The sequence below is a fragment of the Scleropages formosus genome, chromosome 19 (assembly GCF_900964775.1).
Source record: "Scleropages formosus chromosome 19, fSclFor1.1, whole genome shotgun sequence".
Lineage (NCBI taxonomy): Eukaryota > Metazoa > Chordata > Actinopteri > Osteoglossiformes > Osteoglossidae > Scleropages > Scleropages formosus.
The window spans coordinates 6,478,413-6,502,836 of record NC_041824.1 but is presented as its reverse complement, the minus strand read 5'-3'; the positions used below and the strand labels follow the sequence as shown (position 1 = coordinate 6,502,836).

The 24,424-nt window shown below is 40.7% G+C and overlaps 1 protein-coding gene across 2 annotated transcripts; it reads left to right on the top strand.

Annotated features, from left to right (window-relative positions):
* Positions 1–9,984: 9,984 nt before the first annotated feature.
* Positions 9,985–19,016, top strand: LOC108927560 (phospholipid scramblase 2). 2 transcript variants are annotated; one of them, XM_018740959.2, is made up of 7 exons: positions 9,985–10,372; positions 11,994–12,064; positions 12,400–12,442; positions 12,799–13,019; positions 14,363–14,524; positions 15,981–16,142; positions 16,892–19,016. In XM_018740959.2, exons 2-7 carry the CDS (start codon positions 11,996–11,998, stop codon positions 16,919–16,921), a joined length of 687 nt encoding a protein of 228 aa, XP_018596475.1. In that variant the 5' UTR covers positions 9,985–10,372; positions 11,994–11,995; the 3' UTR covers positions 16,922–19,016. The 2 variants fall into 2 exon arrangements, with proteins under 2 accessions (XP_018596475.1, XP_018596474.2); XM_018740958.2 differs by lacking the exon at positions 16,892–19,016 and having other exon boundaries at positions 15,981–16,874.
* The last annotated feature ends 5,408 nt before the right edge of the window (positions 19,017–24,424 follow it).

The following is a 24,424-nucleotide window of genomic DNA, read 5'->3' as shown; positions in this document are numbered from 1 at the left end:
CAAATACACTAAGCATAGTATCCTTCAAGTCTGTTCATGTCCAATACTCATGTGTCAAGTACACCAGCAAGGACCCTGTCGTTAAGTAGCACTCTAATCTGAATCCCATATTATAGATAGCGCTGTTATTTCTATAATTTTCTGTTTATTCATGTAACATTTTTTACGTTTTTATATTAATAACTGGTAATTTATTCAACTCAACTCAATTCATTTTTAGAGCACTTTTCTCAGCAGTGACACAGCACACCGAACAACAGATACAGAAGAGCGAAGGCCAATTAAGAGCTTTCAAATAAATATGCTATTTATATACCGTTCTGCTGATAATATTGATACTGTAACATACGTTCTGCTGATTGTAATATTCAAACAAGCTCGGTGAATAAACACAACACATCAAAATGACTGATCACTTACACTGGATGTGGCAGCATTTAGAGTGCATCCAGCTGGACCTCCGAGACCTGAGACGAGACCTGGGTCGTTTCATATTGTGAGGTTGCTTAGTTTTTTGGGAAAAGCAATAAAAAATATTTAAATTGTTTTATATTTATATATATTACATATATTCAGTGTATTACATATATACACATACATATGCACACACAAATATATATGTATGTATATGTATTCAAAATTGAAAATGTAGAAGGTAAGGCCTGGGCTATATCACCCTGCTGCCCCCCCATCCCTGTGCGAGGTCTTGTTGCCACCAAAACAGTTTGGGAACTACTGATGGACCAGACCACAGTGTGCAGCACACACACACACACACACACACACACACACACACACACACACACACACACACACACAGTATGACAAGCGGCCTTTTGGGAAGCCTGCAAAGCATTTTAAAAGACCACATGGACAAAAGAATTAACCCAGCGGTTGTCCTTTCATTTAATGCCATTACAAGGGGAGATGCAGGGCCGATCGCCGCAGCGCCGTGATGTATGGAAGGCGCTTTGAAATGAGCGCGCTCTCTTTTTCTTCCTGAATGTCACGTATTGACCTTGGCGTTCCTGACAGCAGCATCCATCACACACACGTAAAACCCCTCCAACAAGCGCGAGTGCTCCGTACCGCAGCCAAATAAACTGGATTAAGGAATAACAAAAATAGACGGACGTTCTGTGTCTCGCGGCAGACGGATCGGCCCGCCTGTGCAGATCAGCCGGCGTTCTCCCATTTCCTGCTTCCCTCGGCACCACAGGGTCATATTTCAGTTCAGAGCGCAGATGTTCAGCTGCTCCTCACTTATTATGGCCTTGGATCAATATAGTACGTTACGATGCCATCCATTGTGGCAAATTATCGAAAGCCTGTCTACGAAATTAATTAACTTAAACATATGTAATAAACATCCGGCATCTGAACCAAACCTGCTCTATGAATTATTTACACAAATAGGTATCCTCATCGATTTGTTTGATTTATGATTGTGTTCCATTTTCTCGTTTGGCAATAAACATATTTGGATGTGAGCGGTGGCAGCCTTTGAACGACGCACAAATGGGAAATTACCACGTCTGACTGATGTTTAATACTCCTGTCTGATTCCACAATTAGTCTTTCAGGGTCTCGGGGCTCCTGGGGGCTTTAACAGGCCACTGAAACAGTTGACGGAGCAGGAATACGGTCCGGTACTGTGCAAGACAGGGACCGACCACCATGACCGTGCCAGCGGAAGGAAAAGTACACCTGTGAGGACAGCAGGTGGCCTAGTGGCTAGAGGTGCTGCTGCTGGACTTGAATAATCCAGGTCCAGTCCTACCTCCTGCCACAGTGTCCTTGATCAAGGCACTAACCCAAGTTGATGTAGTAAAAAATTACCCAGCTGAATAAATGGGTAACTCTGTACAAGAGAAAGGGGGCAGACAAATAAATAAATGTAATTTTCGTGAATATTTGGAAAAACAATTTGCGATAAAATGCAAAAGCTGAATGCTCTTGGAAGTGTCTTCGAAATTCCCGGCACAGTTCGGACCAGCAGGCCTGAGCGATGCGAGATTTGTCTTGTCTTTCGATGCGCACGTCTTCTGAGTGTGAAACAGTGAGAAAAGAGCTCAGCGAAACGGCTGTGACACGTCCTTCTCGCTTCCCGGAAGGTGGTGCGCTCACAGCTCGCAGCGGATCACCTCCGCAAGCACACACTCTGATTCACACTCACACACTTATACATCAATACGCTCACTCTCAAACACACACACACACACACACACACACACCTGCACACAAACACTTGTACTCGTGACTGAGCAACTGCAACCCTCCAAAAACACAGGCTGCACAATGAAGCTTATAGAGGAGCCGCTACTCATAAATCCTCTAATAAGGCTCATTTGTGGACAGACCTCAAGGCAAAAGTAGAACTAATATAAGTATGAAAATATAAGACGAAAGAATAAAAAAATTTTTTTATTCAACATTTGTTTGTTACTGCATGGTTTGAGTCCAAATTATACATTTTTGTTTCCTTTTTAACATATATTTTTAAAATGCTTTTGAAAGGTTTGTACCTGAAATACTAGATATGGTGCTGCCTGAAAGTATGGGAACCCTATCGGGATGCTCATTATTCTTGTGCAAAATGTTAAAATAATGAGGGCAATTATGCGCTAAAAGACATGGGAAAGATATGGTAGCACAGCACTGGGGGACAAACCATACAGAAAACTGTTGGAAGTTTGTCCTTGGAGACTTAATAATAAACAGTGATAAATATTAACAATATCTGTGGTCCGCACCAGCAAGATATAATAACTCTTTAATGACAAATACAGTCAGTCATTAAGTGTTCTGATGAAAACCACAAAAATCATAGTAATTAGACACTTTTAATGTAGATGAACCGGTGGGACACGACATTAAAATGTTAGGGATGAAAGTGCAGCAAAAGTGAATTTTCAGTTTTCATTGCAATATCGATTTATAATTTTTACAAAACCAGTGCCATTTCCCTAAAAGTAACAGTAAAGTTCCATCATGGAAAAACTAATGGAAAAACTAATGTAACTTTGTCGCATATTAAAAAGTTTCACTTGTATGCAACGAAAGTTAAACATTTTTAGCAGATGCAATGAATATTTTCAATATTCATTCAAGTTTATTATGCTGTACTGTGTTTTGAACTAACAAAAAATAGACATACGCAATATAATTCCATTCCCTCACTAACATTTTCAAATATTTTTTAAAACATATTTTTAAATTATTTTCTAGCGAATTTTCATGCTTTTCAGTATATCTCCCTGGGAGAGACTGATTATGGAAAGTAAAGCCTGAAAATGTATATACCTTCAAAAATCCCTATTTTCAGCTATGAATAAGTTATTAAATAGTTTACATTATCTGAGTTTACATAGACCTTATTGACTCTAATGATTACTATGATTTACTATGATTTCATAGTTCATCTACCACACCAGACCAGTATGTCATTATTAATTGATATTTGTTCCATTTTAATGTGTTACAAAACTTTTCCCTTATGATATTAGGCATCGGCTGAGTGCAGATATGGCCGGTGAGTCGACGTGACACTTTCCAGTAAGGGGTAAAATTTGCACAGTTGGGTGACTGTTCCTGCGGTGACCCCTCGCTGCGTTCCCAGTGGAAACCACACAGCAGACTACCCTCTCACTGGCGCGAAGCGCCCAAAGCTCTCATTTTACAGCTCCGGCCCTAAGTCCTTGCTCAGCATCACGCGCTAAAATGGAGATGGGCATTTTTTTTCTCTTCCTTTCTTTACCGTAGTAACTCTGGACCTGCAGTGCCCTCTATCGCAAGAGCTGTGTTTTGCACCCTGAGCGCTCCTCTAATGATTCTGCTCCTTGGGAATTTTAACCGAAACCGTGAAACTTGTTTGAAGGCTTTGTCAGCTGTGACGAGCCCCTGTCAGCAGTAACCCGTGTTAAACAGGCCATGGTTATGATGCCCTCAAAGAGGTGGCTCGCGGGAGGACGGGGCCTGGGGGGAGGGTCCGCCCGTCCAGAAGTTCCCCACCGTTGCGCAGCCGCGGCAGGAGGCCGACAGGGGGCTTTGAAAAATTACACCTTTGTTATTCCAAGCACCGGGGATGACGTGTGGCCTGCAGATGGCCCCGAGGCCGTGGCAGCCCTCCCCGAACACAGATGGAGGGACAGGGGCCTTTGAACTCCTCCGAAGGAGATTTCAGATGCTGTTACAGAGCCTTCGCTTGCTCAAGAACAAGCCACTCCTTTACGGCGACTTCAGACCTCCAGCCATGTCATGGTCAGGTGGCCACTGTGGACAGTGGGTCTTTTGTTTTTATTTTTTGTCAGTACACGCATGCCACGGCCTTCCGCAGTCATATCGATCTCCCAATACCCGTTTTCTTGCTTCGTCTACAATTACCGATACCGCTTACGGTCATTTGATCCAGATTTTTCTTTATCAAGATTGGGATGTTCAGCCCGGTGTAATAAACTTACACTGCATTTGTAAATTACACCAAGTGGCTGGGTGAGAGATACTGCAAAACGCACTGCATTGTGGGAACCATGTACCCACGCCCTCAGTTGTGGGTATTATTATTTTGTTACTGTGTTATTTTTAGTACATCATTATTAATTGATGTTTGTTCCATTTGAATGTGTTAAGGGTCTTAGAGCATATGTTATGATATCTGACATAATTTAAGTTAATTCTGGGGTGATCTTGGCATGGGCTTAGAACAAATTGTAATTTTTCTCCATGAATAACAGAGGAATTAGAAATGTATCTGGTTTTTGGATGCCTGATCCATTTTCAGGAACAAATTAAGATCAGCTGATGGGCAGTAGGTGTATAGAGATGGACAGATTCTAAGCCCATCACCGGTCAACAAACAGTAAATCACATCCTATACCAAGAGCTACTAATGTCAATGACCTGGTTTAGATTATTAACAAGCAATCTGCCTATTGCTGAGACCAAAGAAACACACTCATGTAAACACTGTGTCACTTACTGCTTGTTTACAAGCATGAAATATCAGGGGTTAAGGTAGCATAGTGGTTAGAGGAGCTCTTGGGAGCTGAAAGGGCTGAGGTTCAAATCCCCCCTGTATTCCTGTAGTGCCTTGGCTCAAGGTACTTGCTGATATTATAAGAATTACACTGTTATGTAAATGATGAAAGCAGTGTAAGCATCTTAACAAGCAAAGTGCTTGGGAGGAAAAGCATCAGCCAGATGTTATGTCACATAAAAGTTTGTTGAGTTAATGCTAAATTTTTTTTCATGTATTATTTGCTTGCTCCACTTAAAACACCTTTCATAACTGATTGACCTGAGACTGCAGTGCTGTAAAAAAAAAGATAGAAATGATTTGGTATTTGGTACTGGTCAAAGCGGTTAGAAAGAACCAAAATGGCAGGATGATTCAGGGTCAGAGGAAGGAAACACACCGGCACAGAGTTAACGTCAGACAGTCAGCGAAAGCTGACTCAGGGACAACATCTGAGACTTTCATGTCTGCAGATATGTCTCCTTCTCTCAATGTAAATGTAAATGGGGAATAAGTAGCTGCAGGACCGTAAGGCCCCAGTGGCGGCACCGCTCGGCACAGTGGAGGAAAACCACAGCCAGTCTGGCTTTACTGACCACAGCTGACAGCTTGCGGATCCCTGTTTGACAGGTGGACTTTCAGACCCAGTGACACCTCCCTTCCACAGCAGGTCTCCTTCAGTGAGAATCAGGTTGATCTGTCAGTGTGAGTGTGACAAGTCAAAGTGTAAGAAGCTTGAACTGTATATATACGTACCTGTCTATACAGTATATTAAATAGTTTATATAGATATGTGTGTGTGTGTGTGTGTGTGTGTGTGTGTGTGTGTGGGTGTGTGCGTGTGCGCGTGTGTGTATGTGTATCCATTCATCCATTTTCAGTAACCACATGTCCTAAGGTCCAGAGCCTATCTTGGAATCAATGGTTATAAGACTGTGGGGGGGTACACCCGGAATGGGGTGCCAGTCCTCTGCAGTGTATATATGAAGTATATGAACGTAAGAAATATTTATCTATATAAATAATACACATAAGTATAAAAATATTTATTTACTCATTTACAGCTGATGCTGTAGATAGATAGATAGATAGATAGATAGATAGATAGATAGATAGATAGATTTTTGAATTGTAAATGACACCATTTAGCCTGTACTCTCTAACTTGTATGCAATGTTTGGGTAAAAGACTAATGCATCATTAGCACTATTTTAATGCCAGCACTATTTATGGCTTTAACGCTCATCACACTCCTTTCTCACCCACTGGACTTTTATTCACAGGTCATAAATTATGGTGGGAGACCTACAGAGAGTGAGTTTTGAAATGAAATCAAACTCTAGACGGCAGGTACCATCAGTCTCACAACTGTTGTATTAAAACAAAGAGCAGAGATCGCTGGAGTATCATAAAGATGATTTTGCTTTTAATACTATTTGGACTATTTGCCTTAAATATAACCTTTTGGTTTTGAATGTGAAAGAATGAAGTCAAAATAGTTATGAGAGATGAGATGATATTTCACCAAGGTTCTTTTGGATCCTTCTGGTATATATATATAGTTTGTGTAAGAGAAACTCTGATTTCACAGACATTTGTTTTGGGTTCAAGATACGATGTTAAACTCAATATAATAACCTACGAAATATCTACATATCTAATTTGAACTGCAGTTAAATTACAACTAAAAAAATGAAAAACATGAGTAATGTTAACCACAAATATGCGTTTGTGTAATATTTTTTTTTTTTTTTTATAGTGTTCTTTGTTTTAGGAGATAGACTGAAATTAGAAAATTCAATCTTCCAGACATGAACTGCAACGAAATCGGTGTTAAAAGCTAGTGACTGAACAGGCTCATATGAAGCCATGCAACTTGACATACAGCTTTCTGCATATTTCCTTATTTCATGCTTCCTTTGACACCCATGATGCCTTGGAGGTATCCTGTTGAGTCTGGATTCAATTCAGAATAATTATAAAGTTGCCTTGGTAACTAGGGCTGGGTGCCAGCATGGGGCACACTGTCCAGCCATAGATAGCCAAGACACGGCAAGTAAATCACTGCCCAGCACTTCTAAACACAGTTCTCTGTTTCCTACACCATTCACTGGAAATCGGGAAGGGTCACTGGGTCATTTATACTTCAGAACAATGATCCCCAGAAGCTTGGATCTGTACTTTGTTGCTGAGTGTTTGCAGTACAAGTGTGTAACCTTACCGCTAAATGAGAAAGGACATATATTTCATATTTCACCCTTCAGATGTTATCCTTCAATGACACAAGAGAAATATATTGCAGCGGTGTGCCCATATATTGAAGGAGAAGATGAAAACACTCCCAGTGAGGCTTTGAAATATTCATTTTTGCTTTGGTGGATATAACAGCATTATTCGGGGAGAACTTATAACGCATTCTCTTCCTTAAAGATGCATTTTGTACACAGACTTATATGCAGGAATTCGAACAGAGTAATAAATTCATACATAAGAAAACTATGTGTGTAAAAACAATATATAAAACTATTACAAGTGTATTTCAGATTACTTATTACCGCTAAAAATATTGAAATTCTGGGAGGAACTACACTAAAAAAATCTGATAGCCCAGTTGCAACTGGTTCCTGTGATGCAAAAGGAAGAATTCAATTCCAATGTTTATTTTTCAACACTTTATTTTGAAAACTCCCTAAACAAACAAGTTAAATAAGTGACCCAGGGTATTTCACCTTTACCTTCTCAATTAGATGATTAGAAGATATTCACAATCGAAATGATCTGTGCATAGTAATAATTTCCTACGTAAAAACAAAATTTGGGCATATCTGGACATTTCAGGAAAAACTTGACTAATGATAATTGTTAGTTATCAATTAAACATGTCCCTACTGTTCTCCATCAGAAATGCTGTCCTGTCTGGGGTAAAATCTTTCCTTGTTCTCATTAGGGTATTCCAGACAAATCAATAATTTGTCCTGGGGAATCATTTATTATTTAAATTATTCTTAACAAGCCTTCCGCTGCCATTTTGCATTTGATTAATTTTCATTTGTCATGTTATTCCTTTTCAGACTTCACTATACAATTTTTGCTTGCACAGTTCTGTCTGCAAGAGGTATTTAATTTGACTTGTTTTCTAAGCATAACAGTGCATGACAAATGATCTCATAATTTAATTTTTATAAAGTTTTATATCAGAATTTTTGTGATCCTATTTTTACATCATTTTACACTGTTTTTGTGCATTCAATCTGTTTCATGTGGCAGAGCTCTTACCTCCAGAAAATGCAATTAAATTCTAAATTATTTTAGAAATGTCTTTTCTTCAGCAAGCTGGGATAGGGTTGAATTTTGAGACTGAACCACTAGGAGCGCTAATATGCTGGTTGCCAATGTCATTAACCGTGCAAGTTCCTCATTATAGGGGGCACGGTGGCACAGCACGTTTGGCCGGGTCCTGCTATCTGGTGAGTCTGGGGTGCAAGTCCTGCTTGGAGTTCCTTGTGGCGGACTGGCATCTTATCCAGGAGAGAGAGAAAGTTCCTTGTTATAGCTTGGTTTGATCCCTGCTTAGTCTGTGTGGAGTTTGCATGTTCTCCTTGTCTCTGTGTGGGTTTCCTCTGGGTGCTCTGGTTTCCTCCCACCATCCAAAGACATCCTGTTCAGGTTCACCCATAGTGTGTGAGTGACAGAGAGAGAAAGAGTGTGTTCCACTTATGTATGGATGAGTGACCCATTGTAAGTAATGTATCCAGCAGTGTAAGTCACCGCGGTGAATAAGGTGTGTGGGCTCATAACACTACATAAAGTTCATTGGAAGCTGCCTTGGAGAAAAATGTCTGCTAAATAAATGTATATATGCCTGGCTGTAGTTAGCCAAGGCAGAAATATATATATATTGAAGGAACTTTATTTGTCCTGAAAGCAGTATACTTCTGTTATCTTTTCAGATGGTAAACCACTCAGGCCAGATGGGGACATTTCATTCTGTGCATCAGGAACACAGCAGTGAATACAGAGTCCATAGTTAGAGGTGATGTCACAGACACAGACTGTACATGGTAAAAAAGAAGAGAACCTAAGCGCGATCTCTGAGGTAGGCCTACACTTGGATGAGCTGTACATGTGGTAAACACAGTAAACAGTACTGAGTACAGGACTGTAATGTTTACACAAACAACCCCAAGGACATATAGGTAGGTATTCAGCAAGTCAAACCATGATTATCCAAATCTGCCCAGTACAAAAGTTTCAGATTCATCAGACAACCGTCAGCTTCATAATGCCTTTGCTGGAGCCCTTTCTGAGTTAAACCAAAAATGGAATTTCTTTTACGAGTTACTGAAGTGCATTGTTTAAGAAGACACAAAGCAATTTTTTGGTTAAAACTATGTTAAACACTAAAAAAAAAAAAAAAAAAAAGATGAGAAGCCCAAAACTGGACATTGCTTGTATCTTTGTTTTTCTGTTTTTCAAATGTACTATTTTAAGGCAAGGGGGAGGTTTGTAGGCCTACATGAGAGTGGACATTATTACATTATTAATATATTTCCAATAAGAGTTGAAGGAAAAAATGCTGATTACATTTTTTTCGGGGAAAGGAAAGAGTCTGCTTTTGTTTTAGTACTTTTAAGACTATATGCAAAACGGTTTTGAGATGTCTATGGCTATAATTATAAGCTCAACATTACTGTAAAAGGACATATGTGTTCTTACTTATTGTCAATGATCTATAAAACTGTTCCGCCTCCGGAAAGCAGGAACCAATGAAAATTTACCATAGCTGGGTCTTGACCAATGAGGCGAGAGTTGTGGTTATTCCTAGCAGTGATGAATCCGTTACCAACTGTCACATATGTGGAAAAGTTCCGCCTCGAAAGAACATGAGCCAATGAAAATTCATCACGGCGCTGCCTTGACCAATAATAGCCGCGGTAATTCCTACCCCGTAGGGACTGCACTGTGTACGGTCTAGTGGGAGAGATGTATATTATTATAGCAACGAGCGCGTGCCTTAACAACAGGCGCCGTACCATTTTCTCATCCCGAAACAATAAATCGTTTTAATACTAGTAACCTGCTTATAATTTCCTGTTTCTGCTACCTGATTCAATTATAAATACAAGTTTTAATAAACATTAAAAAAACGCATTCTACTGGAAAGCATTGCGCCCTCGTAATCCGGGTATTAAGTGTTCCGTCGCCACGCGAGGGCAAAGGACCAATGAGAGCGCAGGATATGTGGTGGTTCGTGCGTGTGTTGGGAAGCTGCGCTGCTCGTACGCGGCGCTGTCAGGTACAATAGGGACCCGAGCCGTGATCCGCTATTCGTACCGCAGGGCGCTGTTGAAAACGCCGGTGAGTGTCATAAGGCTGTAGGCCTGGCTGTGTGTTTCTTCTCGTGCGTCTTCAGATTGCTGCCTCAGTTACATATGTCATAGTTTATTTGTGGGAAACGGCAGAGCGAAGTCAAACTCAATCAATGTGATATAATTTAATATTTATAAAAATAATAATAGTAACTTGAGCCGCTTGCCTTGTTGCTACATCAAACAAGATCATACATGTCAGTCAGCTTTATTAATTAGACCAATCATTTTTCATAATTCGTTGGAATGTTAAACGGAGTTATTTGCCGCTTTTGCGTGGGCAACAGCACCCGAGCAGATCATCATCATCACGATGTTTACAAAACACATCGTATTCTCTAAACAATAACTTATGTACTGTTAAATCTTCAGGTTTTCTTTTTTTTCTCCGTCAGTGTTGAACTCGGAGAGCAACAGATCGTTCGTATTTTAGTGCTACGTCGTTGTACAAACACTGCTGTAACGTAACTGATAACACTAATTTCATCGTAACGTTATTGCGATTTACAGTGTGTTGTAATGCAGCGCTCTGTCCTGCAGACGGAATCTGAGCGCGTTCCCATGGTTACGAGTAAAGCAAATGACGCCATCACGCACTGAAGTAGCTGCTAGTAAAATAACAGGGACTGAAATAAGCAACGTGTGACATCACCATGACAACACTGACTATCATCGCTGTGACGTCATAGTGACGCCACAGTTGCCATTACTGCGCAGAAATCCTCATTTAGCGCATGTTTAGCATTATGACATAACCATTGTACTGGCTTTCCTGAAAATGACTCATTCATTTCTGATAATCTGCTCATAAGGGGAATTTTTGTAAAATAAACTCAACTTAATTGCCTCTTATTTAAATGGGAAGATGAACAATCCATCTATTATCAAGAACCACATGTCCAGTGCGGGGTCTGGGTGGTTAGGCACCTATCCCAGAAGGACAGGCTGTGAGAACAGGGTACACCCTGGTGGGAATGCCAGCTCATCATAGGGCAATATCACATTAACTCACACATAAAGGGAAGTTCAGAGTCACCGGATCACCCGAACTTTCGGACTGTAGACAGAAGCTGGAGCTCGTGGAGGAAACCCAGGAGAATATGCAAATTGCACACAGACTAGGCTGGGTTCAAACCCACACCTGAACTCACAGGCCAGGAGCTGTGAGGCACCAACACTATGCACTGCCTCACTGTGCATTTTCACCAGATGAACAGTAAACAAAATCACACAGGCTGTCATTTAATTTTTCTGTTATTTCCTTTCATGATCAGTGAGGGTTTCCTTTGCCTTCTTTGTCTTTTCAAAATCCTGGTATGTTTAAAACACTTTTTTTTTTTGAGGCGGCATCATTTTACACGTTGATGGTTCGCATCATGGTAAAAAGTCTCAATGTCTCTGAAGCAGGCTGCCAAGTCAGAGCAAGACTGTGAGACACTGATGTACAGGAGAAGCCAGTCTGGACAGCTTGTCGCTTCCGCTTGTCTGCTGCCCCCACTCTGCTTTATTACACCCCCCAAATGTAGGCCTGTTTGTTTTGTTTTTTCATTAACTATCTAATCATTTGCCAATTTGCTCTGCTCCCCACCCCTGATCCCTGACATTTACAGACATGAATATGTATATGGTGCCAAACCCCCCCATTCCAGGCTGCCCCCCAGGTCTGGAATATTTGACACAGGTAAGTTCTTATGTAAAAGTAACTAGAAACAGGTGAATTCAAAGGGTGATTGTTCATCATTCTATCATTCGTTATTGATATTTGAGTAACATTCATCTTTCATTGTGTTGGGTGTAAAGAAATACTAATTGACAAACTGTCGAGGGTATAAATTAAATTATCGTGTATAAATCAGATTGTTGCGTTATCTGTCTTTCTGTAATGTATATACCGTTATATATTAATAGACAGGTATATTGCCCATAATACAAACATTGTGATAGTGTTATTAACTTTGGGAATGGCAAATATTGTAAATATAACTATACTTTTTCTTCTGTACTTTGCCCACACAGGTTGACCAGCTTCTTATAAAACAGAAAGTTGAACTTATAGAAGGTATCTTGTACACCAAAATAACATTCTAGCTGCTGAGACGTCTCCAATTTTTTGTGGTGCTGGGATGATTATGCACATTTTTTTGTTGGAATTAAATGGAATTATAATTACGTGAGGGATGATTGAAAGGTTTAGGGACTGTACTTGTCATTCTTCATCTGAAGGTTCCTTAGGATTGTGCACCTGTTCCTTTTCAAAGTGCCTTTTTTCACGATAGACACTTGCTGTGCTCAGTGTAAAGCAGTCCTACTGGAGTAAACTAGTCCTGGTACTTGTGTACAGGTAAAGACCTTGTTTGTGTCAAAGCTTTTCACAGTGATGTGATGTGTCCTTTTTTCCATGCGTGCTGTGTCCAGCTCTTGCAGGTTTCGAGAGTAACAACAAGTACGAAATCCGCAACTCGATGGGTCAGAACGTGTTCTACGCCGTGGAGGAGAACGACTGTCTGAGCCGGCAGTGCTGCGGGCCCCTGCGCTCCTTCACCATCCGCGTGCTCGACAACTTCGGCCGGGAGGTCATCACCGTGACCCGGCCGCTCAAGTGCATGTCCTGCTTCTTTCCTTGCTGTCTGCAGGAGGTGAGAGGGCCTCCGGGACGTTCTTTCTCCACCTGTCGCTCATATTCGACTTAAACAGCTGGCAAAAATATGGGCAAATTCCGTAATGTGTGGAGAGGTAGTAGGCTGAGGAGCACAACTGGAGTATCCTGGGGCAAAGTGCTCAAGCTGAATTTCTTCAGTAAAAAGCCATCTTATAAGTAGCAGCATAATTTTTATTTCACAGATGGACATATGGTTGGGGGGGTATAACTTTATCAGTGCCATAATAATCAAGTCTGAATCACGGACATCATCGGACGCTGTAATGGTTCTGTGCTGATGTGATTTGGGTGATTTCTTTTCCAAAATATTCACTATTAGTAACTGTTCGTATTAAACACTGTCCAAAAAAACTAAAGAAAATACAATGATGATGAAACCTAAATGAACATTTATATCTCGATAGAAAGAATTGCTTTGCGCGCTGGGAGACATATACATTTACCCGTTTCATCACTGAGTAGCTGCATAAAACTTCATCAGAATATCCATGATACCTGATCACCTTCCTACTATTTATTTATTTGTTTGTTTGTTTGAGACACACAAACATTTACGTACATTGCAGAAGTAGCTGCGTAAAAGGTCTATCCCGGCATGATCATAAAATTACGGTGCATGAACATTTCCACCTTACATGAGACGATGAAATCAGAACGATAGGAACCACATGCGGAAGCGCACCGGATGCAGCCCAAAGAGTCACGTCTTTTACAAGTTGCACATTATATGTCTTCACAACTATCATTGACTAGCAGATTTGTGTTGAGATCCTGTGTCCTGAAGCATCTTTTAAACCTAGACATTTGTTTATTTTTGTCTTTGCCACGTGCTCCAGAACTGGGCAGGTGCTAAATTGTATGGACAGGTAACTTGTGAAATGTACCTGTGGACACAGAAATCTGGTGTTGAGCCTCAAGTTGGGAGATCAGAAGAGACATGGCTCCAGAAAAGGTGTCAAGACCTTTATTAGACTTTGAGAGGGCAGGGATTACATTTGAATTTATTCATTTAGCTGATCCTTTTCTCCAAGCAATTTACAGTGTTAATCTACCTATGGCTCCCTTTGTGCAGCAGGGTAACTTTAATAGAGTAACTCAGGGTAAGTACCTTACTCAAGAGCATTAGAGCCCAAGGTAAGAGTCAAACCTGTAACCTCTTTTCCAAAGGCAGCAGCTTTAAGCACTGTACTACTAGCTCTCCCTTTGAGAGGAGTGTCGCAGTCCAGGCACATCCAACGCAGGTGTCCAGCCGTGGACTGTGTTTTCATACTGTGATGCTTCACTTAAACCCAAACCCAAACATTTGTTCCCCACGTGCAGATGGAAGTGCAGTCTCCCCCAGGCAACACGGTGGGGTACGTCCTCCAGCAGTGGCACCCCTTCTTCCCCCGGTTCATCATCGAGAATGAGAACCGGGAGCCCGTGCTGAAGCTCCACGGACCCTTCTGCGGGTGGAGCTGCCTGCCCGACGTGGACTTCGAGGTGGGAACACCCTTTAGGAACACCTTGCATGGGCCCAGCAGGTGATTTGGCTCAGAACCCACAACCGTAACCTGAACGCTGCCAGATGAAGCCCGATGGGCACCTGCATCAGTACCTTTGAGCTGATTTCTTAATATCGATGAGAGATAAGCTCCAATGAAAATAAGCAGATGTGCAACTGGAAAATGATAATATGCTGTGAATAAAAGTTTTATACAACATAATTACATATTAACCATTTTGGGTGTGTTCTGGCCAGACCTTCCCCTTCTATAACTTTTATCCATCATAAATACGGTTTCTTTCATCTGATTGCTGTAAGACTTCATGACATCCCCCACACCAGGCATCTGTGTGTGTTTGTGAAGTGTGTATATACAATATATATGCATGTATATATTATATATATATATATATATATATATGTATAAACACAAAATTAGTTATCAGTTTCACTGAATTTTACCTGCTCTACTCACATTTTATTCTTCTGTGGTGTGTCTGCTCAGGCCTGGGCACCAGAGAAAATATATGGGAGAGAATTTAATAAAGAATTCAGAAGTTCACACACACCACACACACACACAATTTTACATTTAAAGTAAATGAGGTGTATAAACCATGAAGTCCAAAAAGAAGTGCAAAACTCATTAATTTTGTTTTGAAGGTATAACACAACATTAGAAGATTATCTGTGTTTTAAAATTGCATTACAAACAATTATATTGAGCCGCCCAGTTTCAAACAAGGTCTCCAAAACGAGAAAGTTGTCTCTGTCACAACCCCACTGGTAACATCAACGTGCAGCACATGGTGGTACAGTGAGTAGCACTGCTGTCTCAGAGCACCTGGGTGGTGCGAGAGGCTGTGAGTTTGATCCCTGCTCAGTCTGTGTGGAGTTTGCATGTCCTCCCCATGTTTGTGTGGGTTTCTTCTGGGTGCTCTGGTTTCCTCCCACAATCCAAAGACATGCTGTTCAGGTTCCCTCTAGTGTGTGAGTGATAGAGAGAGTGTGTTCCACTGATGTATGGATGAGTGACCCAGTGTAAGTAGTGTATCTAGCAGTGTAAGTCACCGCGGTGAGTAAGGTGTGTGGGCTGACGACACTTTACAAAGAGTTCATTGGAAGTCCCTTCGGAGAAAAGTGTCTGCTAAACAAATGTAATGTAACACGAAGTGCCATTTGAATGATGTAAAATTATTAGGTTATTATAAGGATTCTCTACATGTTAAGCGTACATGCAAGATGTGCTGTAAAGATTTATTTGAAATTTTATTTATTTAGAATATAAATTTAGAAGTTGTGAATGAGTAATATCATTTGAAAAAAACATCTGTAATGACTGGAGAAGTTCCGGAAAGGCCCTTTGAACTACACAGGCCCGGCTGTGCAGGTCAGCCCGCGAACTTGTACGTTTTCTCATGTTTTTTTTCACCTAAATCATGCAACGGACAGATTATAACCATGGATGAAGTCAGCAAAATTGGGAAGATTAGTAAGCAGTGGACGGGGCTCCTGCGCGAGGTGTTCACCGACACGGACAACTTCGGTATCCAGTTTCCCATGGACCTGGACGTGAAGATGAAGGCTGTGATGATCGGCGCTTGCTTCCTCATCGTGAGTGGCCCGCTCCTCCTCCCCCCGACCGCAGAACCCTGCGGTCTTCAAACGCAACCCACACTTCTTGTCTCACCAGTGATGCGTTTGTTACACATCTGTGCAAAATCACCATGTGCAGCAACAAGTCGTGGAAATCATATCTTGCCCTTGTGGTACCGTTGGTTCCCTGCAGTCTGAAGGTTCGTGATTCCAGCTTTGCTTCTGCGGTAGGATCCCTGATCGCGGTACTTACCCTGAATTGACCTAGTCAGAATATCACACACGCACACACTGACTGAAACCGCTTGTCCCAGAGTGTCAGTTTGAATTTGTAATAACTTCACATATGAGGTTTAAGCAGCCTGTAAAAAGCAACAGAGGGAGTTTATTCAAGATTTAAATAAAGTCAGTTATTTTCTTCTGATTTCTTATTTCTTACACTGAATTGAATTGAGCAATTACATTTGCAAAAATGAACTAAACTCCCCCCCTGCTGAATTTTACAGATTGTTTAAGTCTTATATAGAAGTGAACTTATTAAAAATTCAGTTTGCACAAGAGCTTTATCGATACCGTGTATTTTAACTACGGTCTTATCGCACAACTGAAATCAGTTGAAAAGGGGAGAATTATAGAATTTGAATAATTTTTGAACCGACCACTTGCTTGTCAGTAAAATTCATGGTGCTTGATCATACAAGAGCATGTGACTCTGTGTCATCCCTGTTAATGTATTCCGTGTGATGTCCCCCCCCCCCCCCCCCTAGGATTTCATGTTCTTCGAAAACAACCAGTAGGAGCTGGGCGGAGGTGCAAGGAAAGAGTGACAACGAGACGTTTGTCGACGGTCGGGATCCGGTCAAGATGCATCCACCCTGTTTGTGACTTTTTCGGTTCGGAAACCAGGACTTCTGTTTGCACTGCGTGTGGAAAACAAGGGAACGTGAGCCCCTTTTGTAGCTGGGGTCGGAGATGGGCACCGAGCGGCAGCCACCACTGCCTCCTCCACTCCAGATGTTCACCGTGTGAGATTTGGGAAGAACTTCCATCATTGGCTGATGTTCATGTAGCAGAGGAACCAGTTCTGCTGCACCGCCAATGGCAGGAAGACCACTGTGGTGTCAGAGGGGCTCAAATAGTTCCGGATTAACCATATTTACTTTAAACTAATCGGTCGATTTGGTCCGAAGTAAGAAACGGTAAAAATCGGGAGTTAAAAAAAAAAAAATCACTAAAATCGGTAATTTAGCTACTTACTAGACAATCAGCTATGAACAGAGCGAAGACCTACACCACTTTGGCCTGTTCAAGCAGCATTTGCCAACTCCGAGTGACCAATTTCTAATCATACGCCATCCATATGTTGAACACTAAAGTTAGCATGAATCACTATTAATTTATCCGTTTTTGTTTCTGGATTTTGATAGTTACTTACTAAAATACATTTTCCGATAGATAAACATTTTAAGGTGTAGATACTGGCATTTTTATGAAACGTCTTATCATATTATGAACCGTCCATGTAATATTTATTTGTTTAATAATTAATGAATTTATTTATTTACTTTTTCGTGTATTTTTTCCCCATTTGGTTATCCACAGGGGGGCAGTATTTGTCAATATTCCAAACCTCTAAAATCACTGCCACTACTGTACCGCTGTAAAAGTACTTAAGGAGTAACTTTACAGTTTGGTGCATCAGTTTAATATATAAGTGGCTCTTGCAAAGAGAGATATCTATCCTATACATTAAAAAAGCAGATGATTTTTCTTATTTGCTTTTTTGAAGCTGCAATATAAATGACTGGTTCTGAACTGCTTTTCAGTTCCAGTTTGCATTCACAGCAGAGTGTACAAACCTGGGTAGCACTTTTCGTTATTAATATTTAATATTAAAACTGCTTTTGAAAACTCACTCCAAAATACCTGCATTTAAATCTTACTGTGATTTTTCAAACTACCATTCTTGTAGGCAGTTAAAAGAGGAAAGAAGGGAAACCTTAGTGTTTACCTTTTGTCTCGAGTACACTTTAGTGCCATTAATAAACTTTTTCACTAAACATCATAATAAGCTGCCACGGTTTAAAATGTAGTAATACTGTATGTACACTGGAATAAGATGCACTATATTACAATTCACTACCATTTTAATTTATTTTAATAAGCCTGAATTTGTTGGTAATGCTGATCTTGTTGGTTTGTGTGTTTACAACAATAGTCAATATTTGATTGTTCGTGAACAATTGTGAACTGACCTCAATCCCTGGAATGCAATCAGGAATATTTGTAAAATTGCTACTTGCTTGGATTTTTTTTTTTGTCGCCATATTGCTATGTGAAGAGCGTTGCTCCTGTATGAATATGTTGAATAAGTGCAGCGCGGCTCAAGATATAGGCTGACAGATATGGCCAGTGATGAAATTTGCAATCTGTTGACCTTCCGAAAGCCCTGTTCTTTTCCCTTTACTCCATCAGAATAACCGACTTCTGTATGTAAGCAAACTTCCTTTTGTGTTTAAATGGGAAAGTGCAGCTGTTGCACAGTCTGCCGTTTTAAAAGCGACAGTATTATAAACACAAGTAAAATCATTTCGGTAAAATAAAGTATAAAACGATGTAATAAATTTTAAGAGTTGCACAAAGAAAAGTTCCACAAATACTGGCTGCCTCTGCAAAGAGAAAGTGCAGAGTATTTGTGGAAAAGAGACGTGTTGCAAATGTTGACTACTGTGAGTGTAACCTTCAAGAGTTTGACCACTCTTATTTACAGCTTTCTGTCAACTAATTTAATTTCTGTGAGGTGCTGGAGAAAAGCATCGAACAAACGTACCAATGTAATCCAGCCCAGTGCTACATGTGCTTTATGATAAAATAAAAGCAGCCAAAAGAATGACAAGGTAGTATAACAGCGTTCTGTGACTTTCATACAGTTCCAGTTTTTTCTTGTCTCATTATGTGGCACAGTCAGTAAATTCAAAGACTGACCACCGTGTGATGCTGTTGTGATTGCAAACCATGAAACACACGAATATCATACGTAAAGATGTAATGGGATAACGGCCCTGTCGTTACCATAGCAACGGCATGCTGCAGCCAGTCCCAGAACTTACTGAGAATATTTCCACGAGCTCATCCTTGTTGAGGTCGTGATTTAACACAGGTGAAAATCTTGACCGGGATCTAGATGACTCGCCGAGCTGCTCCGACGGTCGGAGAGGTTCCCTGGTTATGAGTTCATGTGTGACACCTTAAATTAGGTTTAAAATAATAGTCTTGGTCAGCAGGGTAATTGTGCTTTTGTGAAATGCCTGCTGGTGCAGTACAATAGAAAGGACTTCATATTTACAGCAGAAATATGGATTTATAAGGGGGAAGTAATTGTAACTGGACTCCATTCATTTCTAATAAAATAATTAAAAAACACAATTTCCCTACAAGCTTGGAAACAAAAGAAAAGTGGAAAAGGTTCCCAAACCATTATTGTGCACAGAAGAGCAGTTAAAATCCAGCCGTCTCCACACTTTGGTTTTCAGAACTGGACTGATGCGTCTTCTGTCGTCTTTTATGAGAAGCCAAAGGTGTCAAATAAGTGTTATGATATGAAGGATGATTCTTAACTGTGTCATATTTAGCTGATCCTTCTCTCCAAAGCACAGTTACAACACTTTACCTTTTATCCAGCAGGGGATTTTTTACCGTATCAATTCAGGGTAAGTATCTTGGTCAAGGGCATTACCAGCAGGAGAGAGGATTCAAACTCGTGCCCTTCAGCTCCACATGAAGCAAGTGGTCCCTCTGTGGCCTCAGTCCATGACAGCAGATAAAAATTGACTGCCTAACTACTTGTCCAGGCCATGGTGACTTCCCGTCTGGACACTGCAACTCTCTCCTGCGTGGCCTTCCTGCTACTGTCATCAAACGTCTGCAGCTTTTACAAAACGCTGCTGCACGAGTTGTGTTTGATTTGCCAGAGCATTCCCACATATCTCCTCTTCTCATTTCTCTGCACTGGCTTCCTATAGCTGCCCGTATCACATTCAAAACCCTGGTTATTGTCTACAAATGTACCAAGAGAACTGCTCCCAGCTATTTACAGGACTTGATCAACCGCTACACCCCAGCTAGGCCCCTTCGCTCATCTATTCTGCTCGCTCGGTGGTCCCGCGCACGAAAGGCAAAGCTTGGAGGTTCTTGGTTCTGGGTCCGTTGTGATGGAACGACCTTCCCCTGTCACTCAGAACTGCTGAAACTCTCTACATTCAAGAAGGGTCTGAAAACTCACCTTTTCCGGACCCATTTTGCCCAAGATCTCTCCAGCTGATGTATGGTGTAAATATTCATGCACCGTAACCTCATGAGCAGCACCAGATAAGCCTTTATACAGCCACTACTCTGGCATTGTATTTGCTTGCTTGTGTATCTTATAATATTAAAAAAAAAAAAAAAAAAAAAGGTAGGAGGGTATCAGGATTTGTCTGTCCTCTGTTTTATGCACCTACTTGAACGATGAACCTCGGTGCAGCAAGTGAGTAGGTAACAAACTAGGTTTACTTGAGAGTCACATGTCTGCAGCTATGTCTCTTTCTCTTAATGTAATGCATAAATTGTACTTTTGCTGAGATGTACATCGCTTTGGATAAAAGCGTCTGCTAAATGAATAAATGTAAATGTAAAATGGCTCTGGCTACAAGGACTAAATGGAAATAAAAGGTTAACAAACACTCCTTTTTGCCAAAGTCTTTTCAACGCAAGTTTAATAAGGAGGAACGTTGATATGCAATATAATAAATGGCACACAGCCATATTCCAGCTCTGCGGTCTGTATTTTGCACTGTAATACCCTTATTTCATTCTTAAGGTTTTGATTTCTAAAACATGTTATATCTAAGCTTTTCTTGCTCTACCAATTACCACAGTATTAGTTGCCCCTTTAGTAGCCCATAAAACTTTAGGCCGATGTGGTTTTATTATGGTTTTATAACTATTTATAATCCAGCTATTGATGTAACTATTTAATTAAGGTTTTATAACTGTTTATAATCCTGGATGTTAAAAGCCAAGAGATTCTAATTAGGACTCTGTAAACACATTTGCTAGTGAACCCAGTGATTTGTGGAATGTCACAATAAGGTGTCGTTTCCTTTTGTTTCGTTGCTATGATTGATGGATTAGGTAAGTATAAAGCAAAAAAAAAAAACTTTTTCTCATTAATGCATTTCTTGCAACTATATGATTATGTTTTGTTTGTAACAGTACAAAGCACAGTCACAACAATTTCCCGTTCATATGCAGCAGGGTAATTTTTACTGTATCAATTCAGGGTAAGTATCTTGGTCAAGGGCATTATATGTGTAGTTACATACATATACATACATACACACACACACACACACACACAGACTGAAACCGCTTGTCCGAAGTGGGGTGACAGCGAATTGGAGACTAACCTGACAACACAGAATACAAGGCTGGAGGGGGAGGGGACACACCCAGGACGGGATGCCAGTCCATCACAGGGCACCCCAAGCAAAACTCAAACCCCAGACCCACCAGACAGCAGATCCCAATCAAACCCACAGCAACCGCCGCACCACCTATAATTATATATGTACAATATTCTATAAACACATTACAATGGGTTTCTTCCATTAGTTCCATTGGTCACAAGTTATGATGTTGGAACCAGATATGTTCTCCCCGTGTTGGCTTCCTCCAGGTGCTCTGGTTTCCCCCCCACAGTCTTGAGACATGACGTTCAGGTCAGTTGGTGACTCTGAATTGCCCTTTGTGTGTGCATTACTTAGCATGTGTGTGCTCTGTTGTATAAATATGTGAACAATTGTAGGGATATTAGTGTGTCTAACCCTAACTCAGCTTGGGTGAAGGTGTCAAGTAAATACTGTGCTTTGCTTTGCAGAAAAGCATTTCATAAACAAGTAAATGTAAATGAAATCAGCTCTAAAGTCCATACCTATCATCTTGTGGTACTTACTACTGACGCTTGTACTTTTCCCATTTGTGCACAACGCACTTTTCCTTACCATCTGCCCTGGACCTCGATGACGCCCCTCGGGAGCATATTCATTTTGTCTTAACAAATGATCTACTCTGTTTAATTCTCCGAACTCGTATAGCACAGATGTCAAGGAAGAACAACATTTATGGTGCTTTCGTGTTCCCGTGTAAAATGTCTTTCTAACAAGGGGGCCAATGCACAATTTAATTCAGTAACATATTGAATGAAGAATGCATGCTACCCCGTGCTTCTGTATGCTGAGTTTTTATTTATTTTTGAACACTTTCATGTTTTTTTAAAATGTGCATTCATCGTTGAGATATGTATGAGTGTGTGTGTATGCAGTGCTCTCAAGAAGTATTCATACCCCTCCACTTTTTCCACAACTTGTTGCGTTGGACATTTGTTTCAAAATGGATTGAACCGATTTTTTATTTTGTTTTGGCATCAAACACACAACATGCCATAATGACAACGTGAAAACACACTCGTTGAATTTTTTGCACATTTATTTTTAAAAAAAAACTGCATTGTGCATAGGTAAATGCATAGAACTATACTGCTGTACATATAGTCGGGCGGAGAAATTGTTCGGACCATGGGAAGCTGCGTCGGATGCATCCCTCGGACCCCTCTGTGCCTCGCTGCAGCCGAGGAAAACCGGTCAGCCTGCCGTGTTTACATTGCTCCAGTGCCACGCACTAAAATATGTCTCGCTGTGTAAACTCAGCCTGACGGATGAATCCCAGTAAAGTACACACCGGGGTCCAGCTGGGAACACCGAGTGCGGAATGACAGTGCGGGGCCACAGTTTGTCTGCTCAAACACCACATCCTTGGAAAATAAACTGAAAGAGCGACGCACCCGTGTCTCTGACTAACTTATTTCCACATCGGCTGCAGCATCAGACTGTCTAGCAGAAACTCACCTTCTAACCAACAAGGCGCATGACCACATCCACCCTAGGAAAGGAGCTAATGTTCAAATACATCCTTAACATCATGGGCATTTGGTCCAAAGCAGGCATTTAAACCAGAATGGAGGTGGAGCATCACACTCTCATTAACCACTTATCCTAAGGCTGTGGTGGTCCAGAGTCTGTGCCAGATGCCAGAAGGCAGTGCAGCAGGGTTCACCCTGGGAGGGACGTCAGCCCATTGCAGGGGATACACACGCAGTAACACACGACAGGCCGTTCGGAGTCACCCGTTCACCTGAAACACGTGTTTTTGGATTTTGGGAGGAAACCCATGCAAATATGGAGAGAACATCCAAACTCCACATGGACTGAACCAGGTTCAAACCTATGCCCAAACACAGACTCCAGGTGCTGTACAACACTGTTCCCCCCCCCAACATCTGGATATTCTACCAAATAAATTCACGTTGAGAACCTTGCCCAAAACATTCAAGTCCATTCAAGCCATTACCCATAAATCTTTCTGCTGCTCCTAAACCGACTGTGATCTGTTGTGCTCCCAAAAGAGGGACAAAGATAAACAGATGCGGTTAAACATCAGGCTGAGCGATCGGGAAACTTCAGAGGGTTAAAAAAAACAGCTCCTGAAAATAAGCTACAGAATATCAAAATAAACAATAGCGGTGCAACACATTACAAATAATACCTTGTTAACTCATATAAGTTGTATCACATATCTTAAAATTTCTGTGGCCTTTTGAAACGTCCATGTAAGCAGATTCACTTCTTATTTTTACTTTATTGTCATGATAATTTATTCTTTATTGTAGTATTATGATTACTGGTCATTCGCTCTTATGCATTATTCCCTATATAGAATTCATTTGTCTTTTGTGCTATTGCCCCAATATATCACTTGTACGTGTTTTCTTTTCTTGTGAGAACTCATTCCTGTACATTCCTGTGGTGTGGATTTTATGGCTTTATTGTGCCCATTTACACAAGGGAAAAAAAATAAATAAATGTATTATTTTATTTTTTTTTGCATTTTCCTTTCAGTTTTGTTAGATTAAACATACTTTTAGCATTAGTTCATATTATATGTGTGTTTTTAGAAAAACATTCCTCATTCTTGAAATGAGCAAATTTTGGCGATTTTTGGCACCGAACACCAAATATTCAAGTTCCTTTCAGGATCAGATCCTTTCTAAAATGTTCTGGTGCCTTCTGCAATCTTTCAATTTCTGTGAAGCTCCAAAGTAAAACTGACAGTGTAGAAAAACTGGTGGTATTTTTTGTAATCAGTAAACTTTAACTAGTCATAATCAATACAAAATCGACATAACGAAGGATGCTGAACAATTT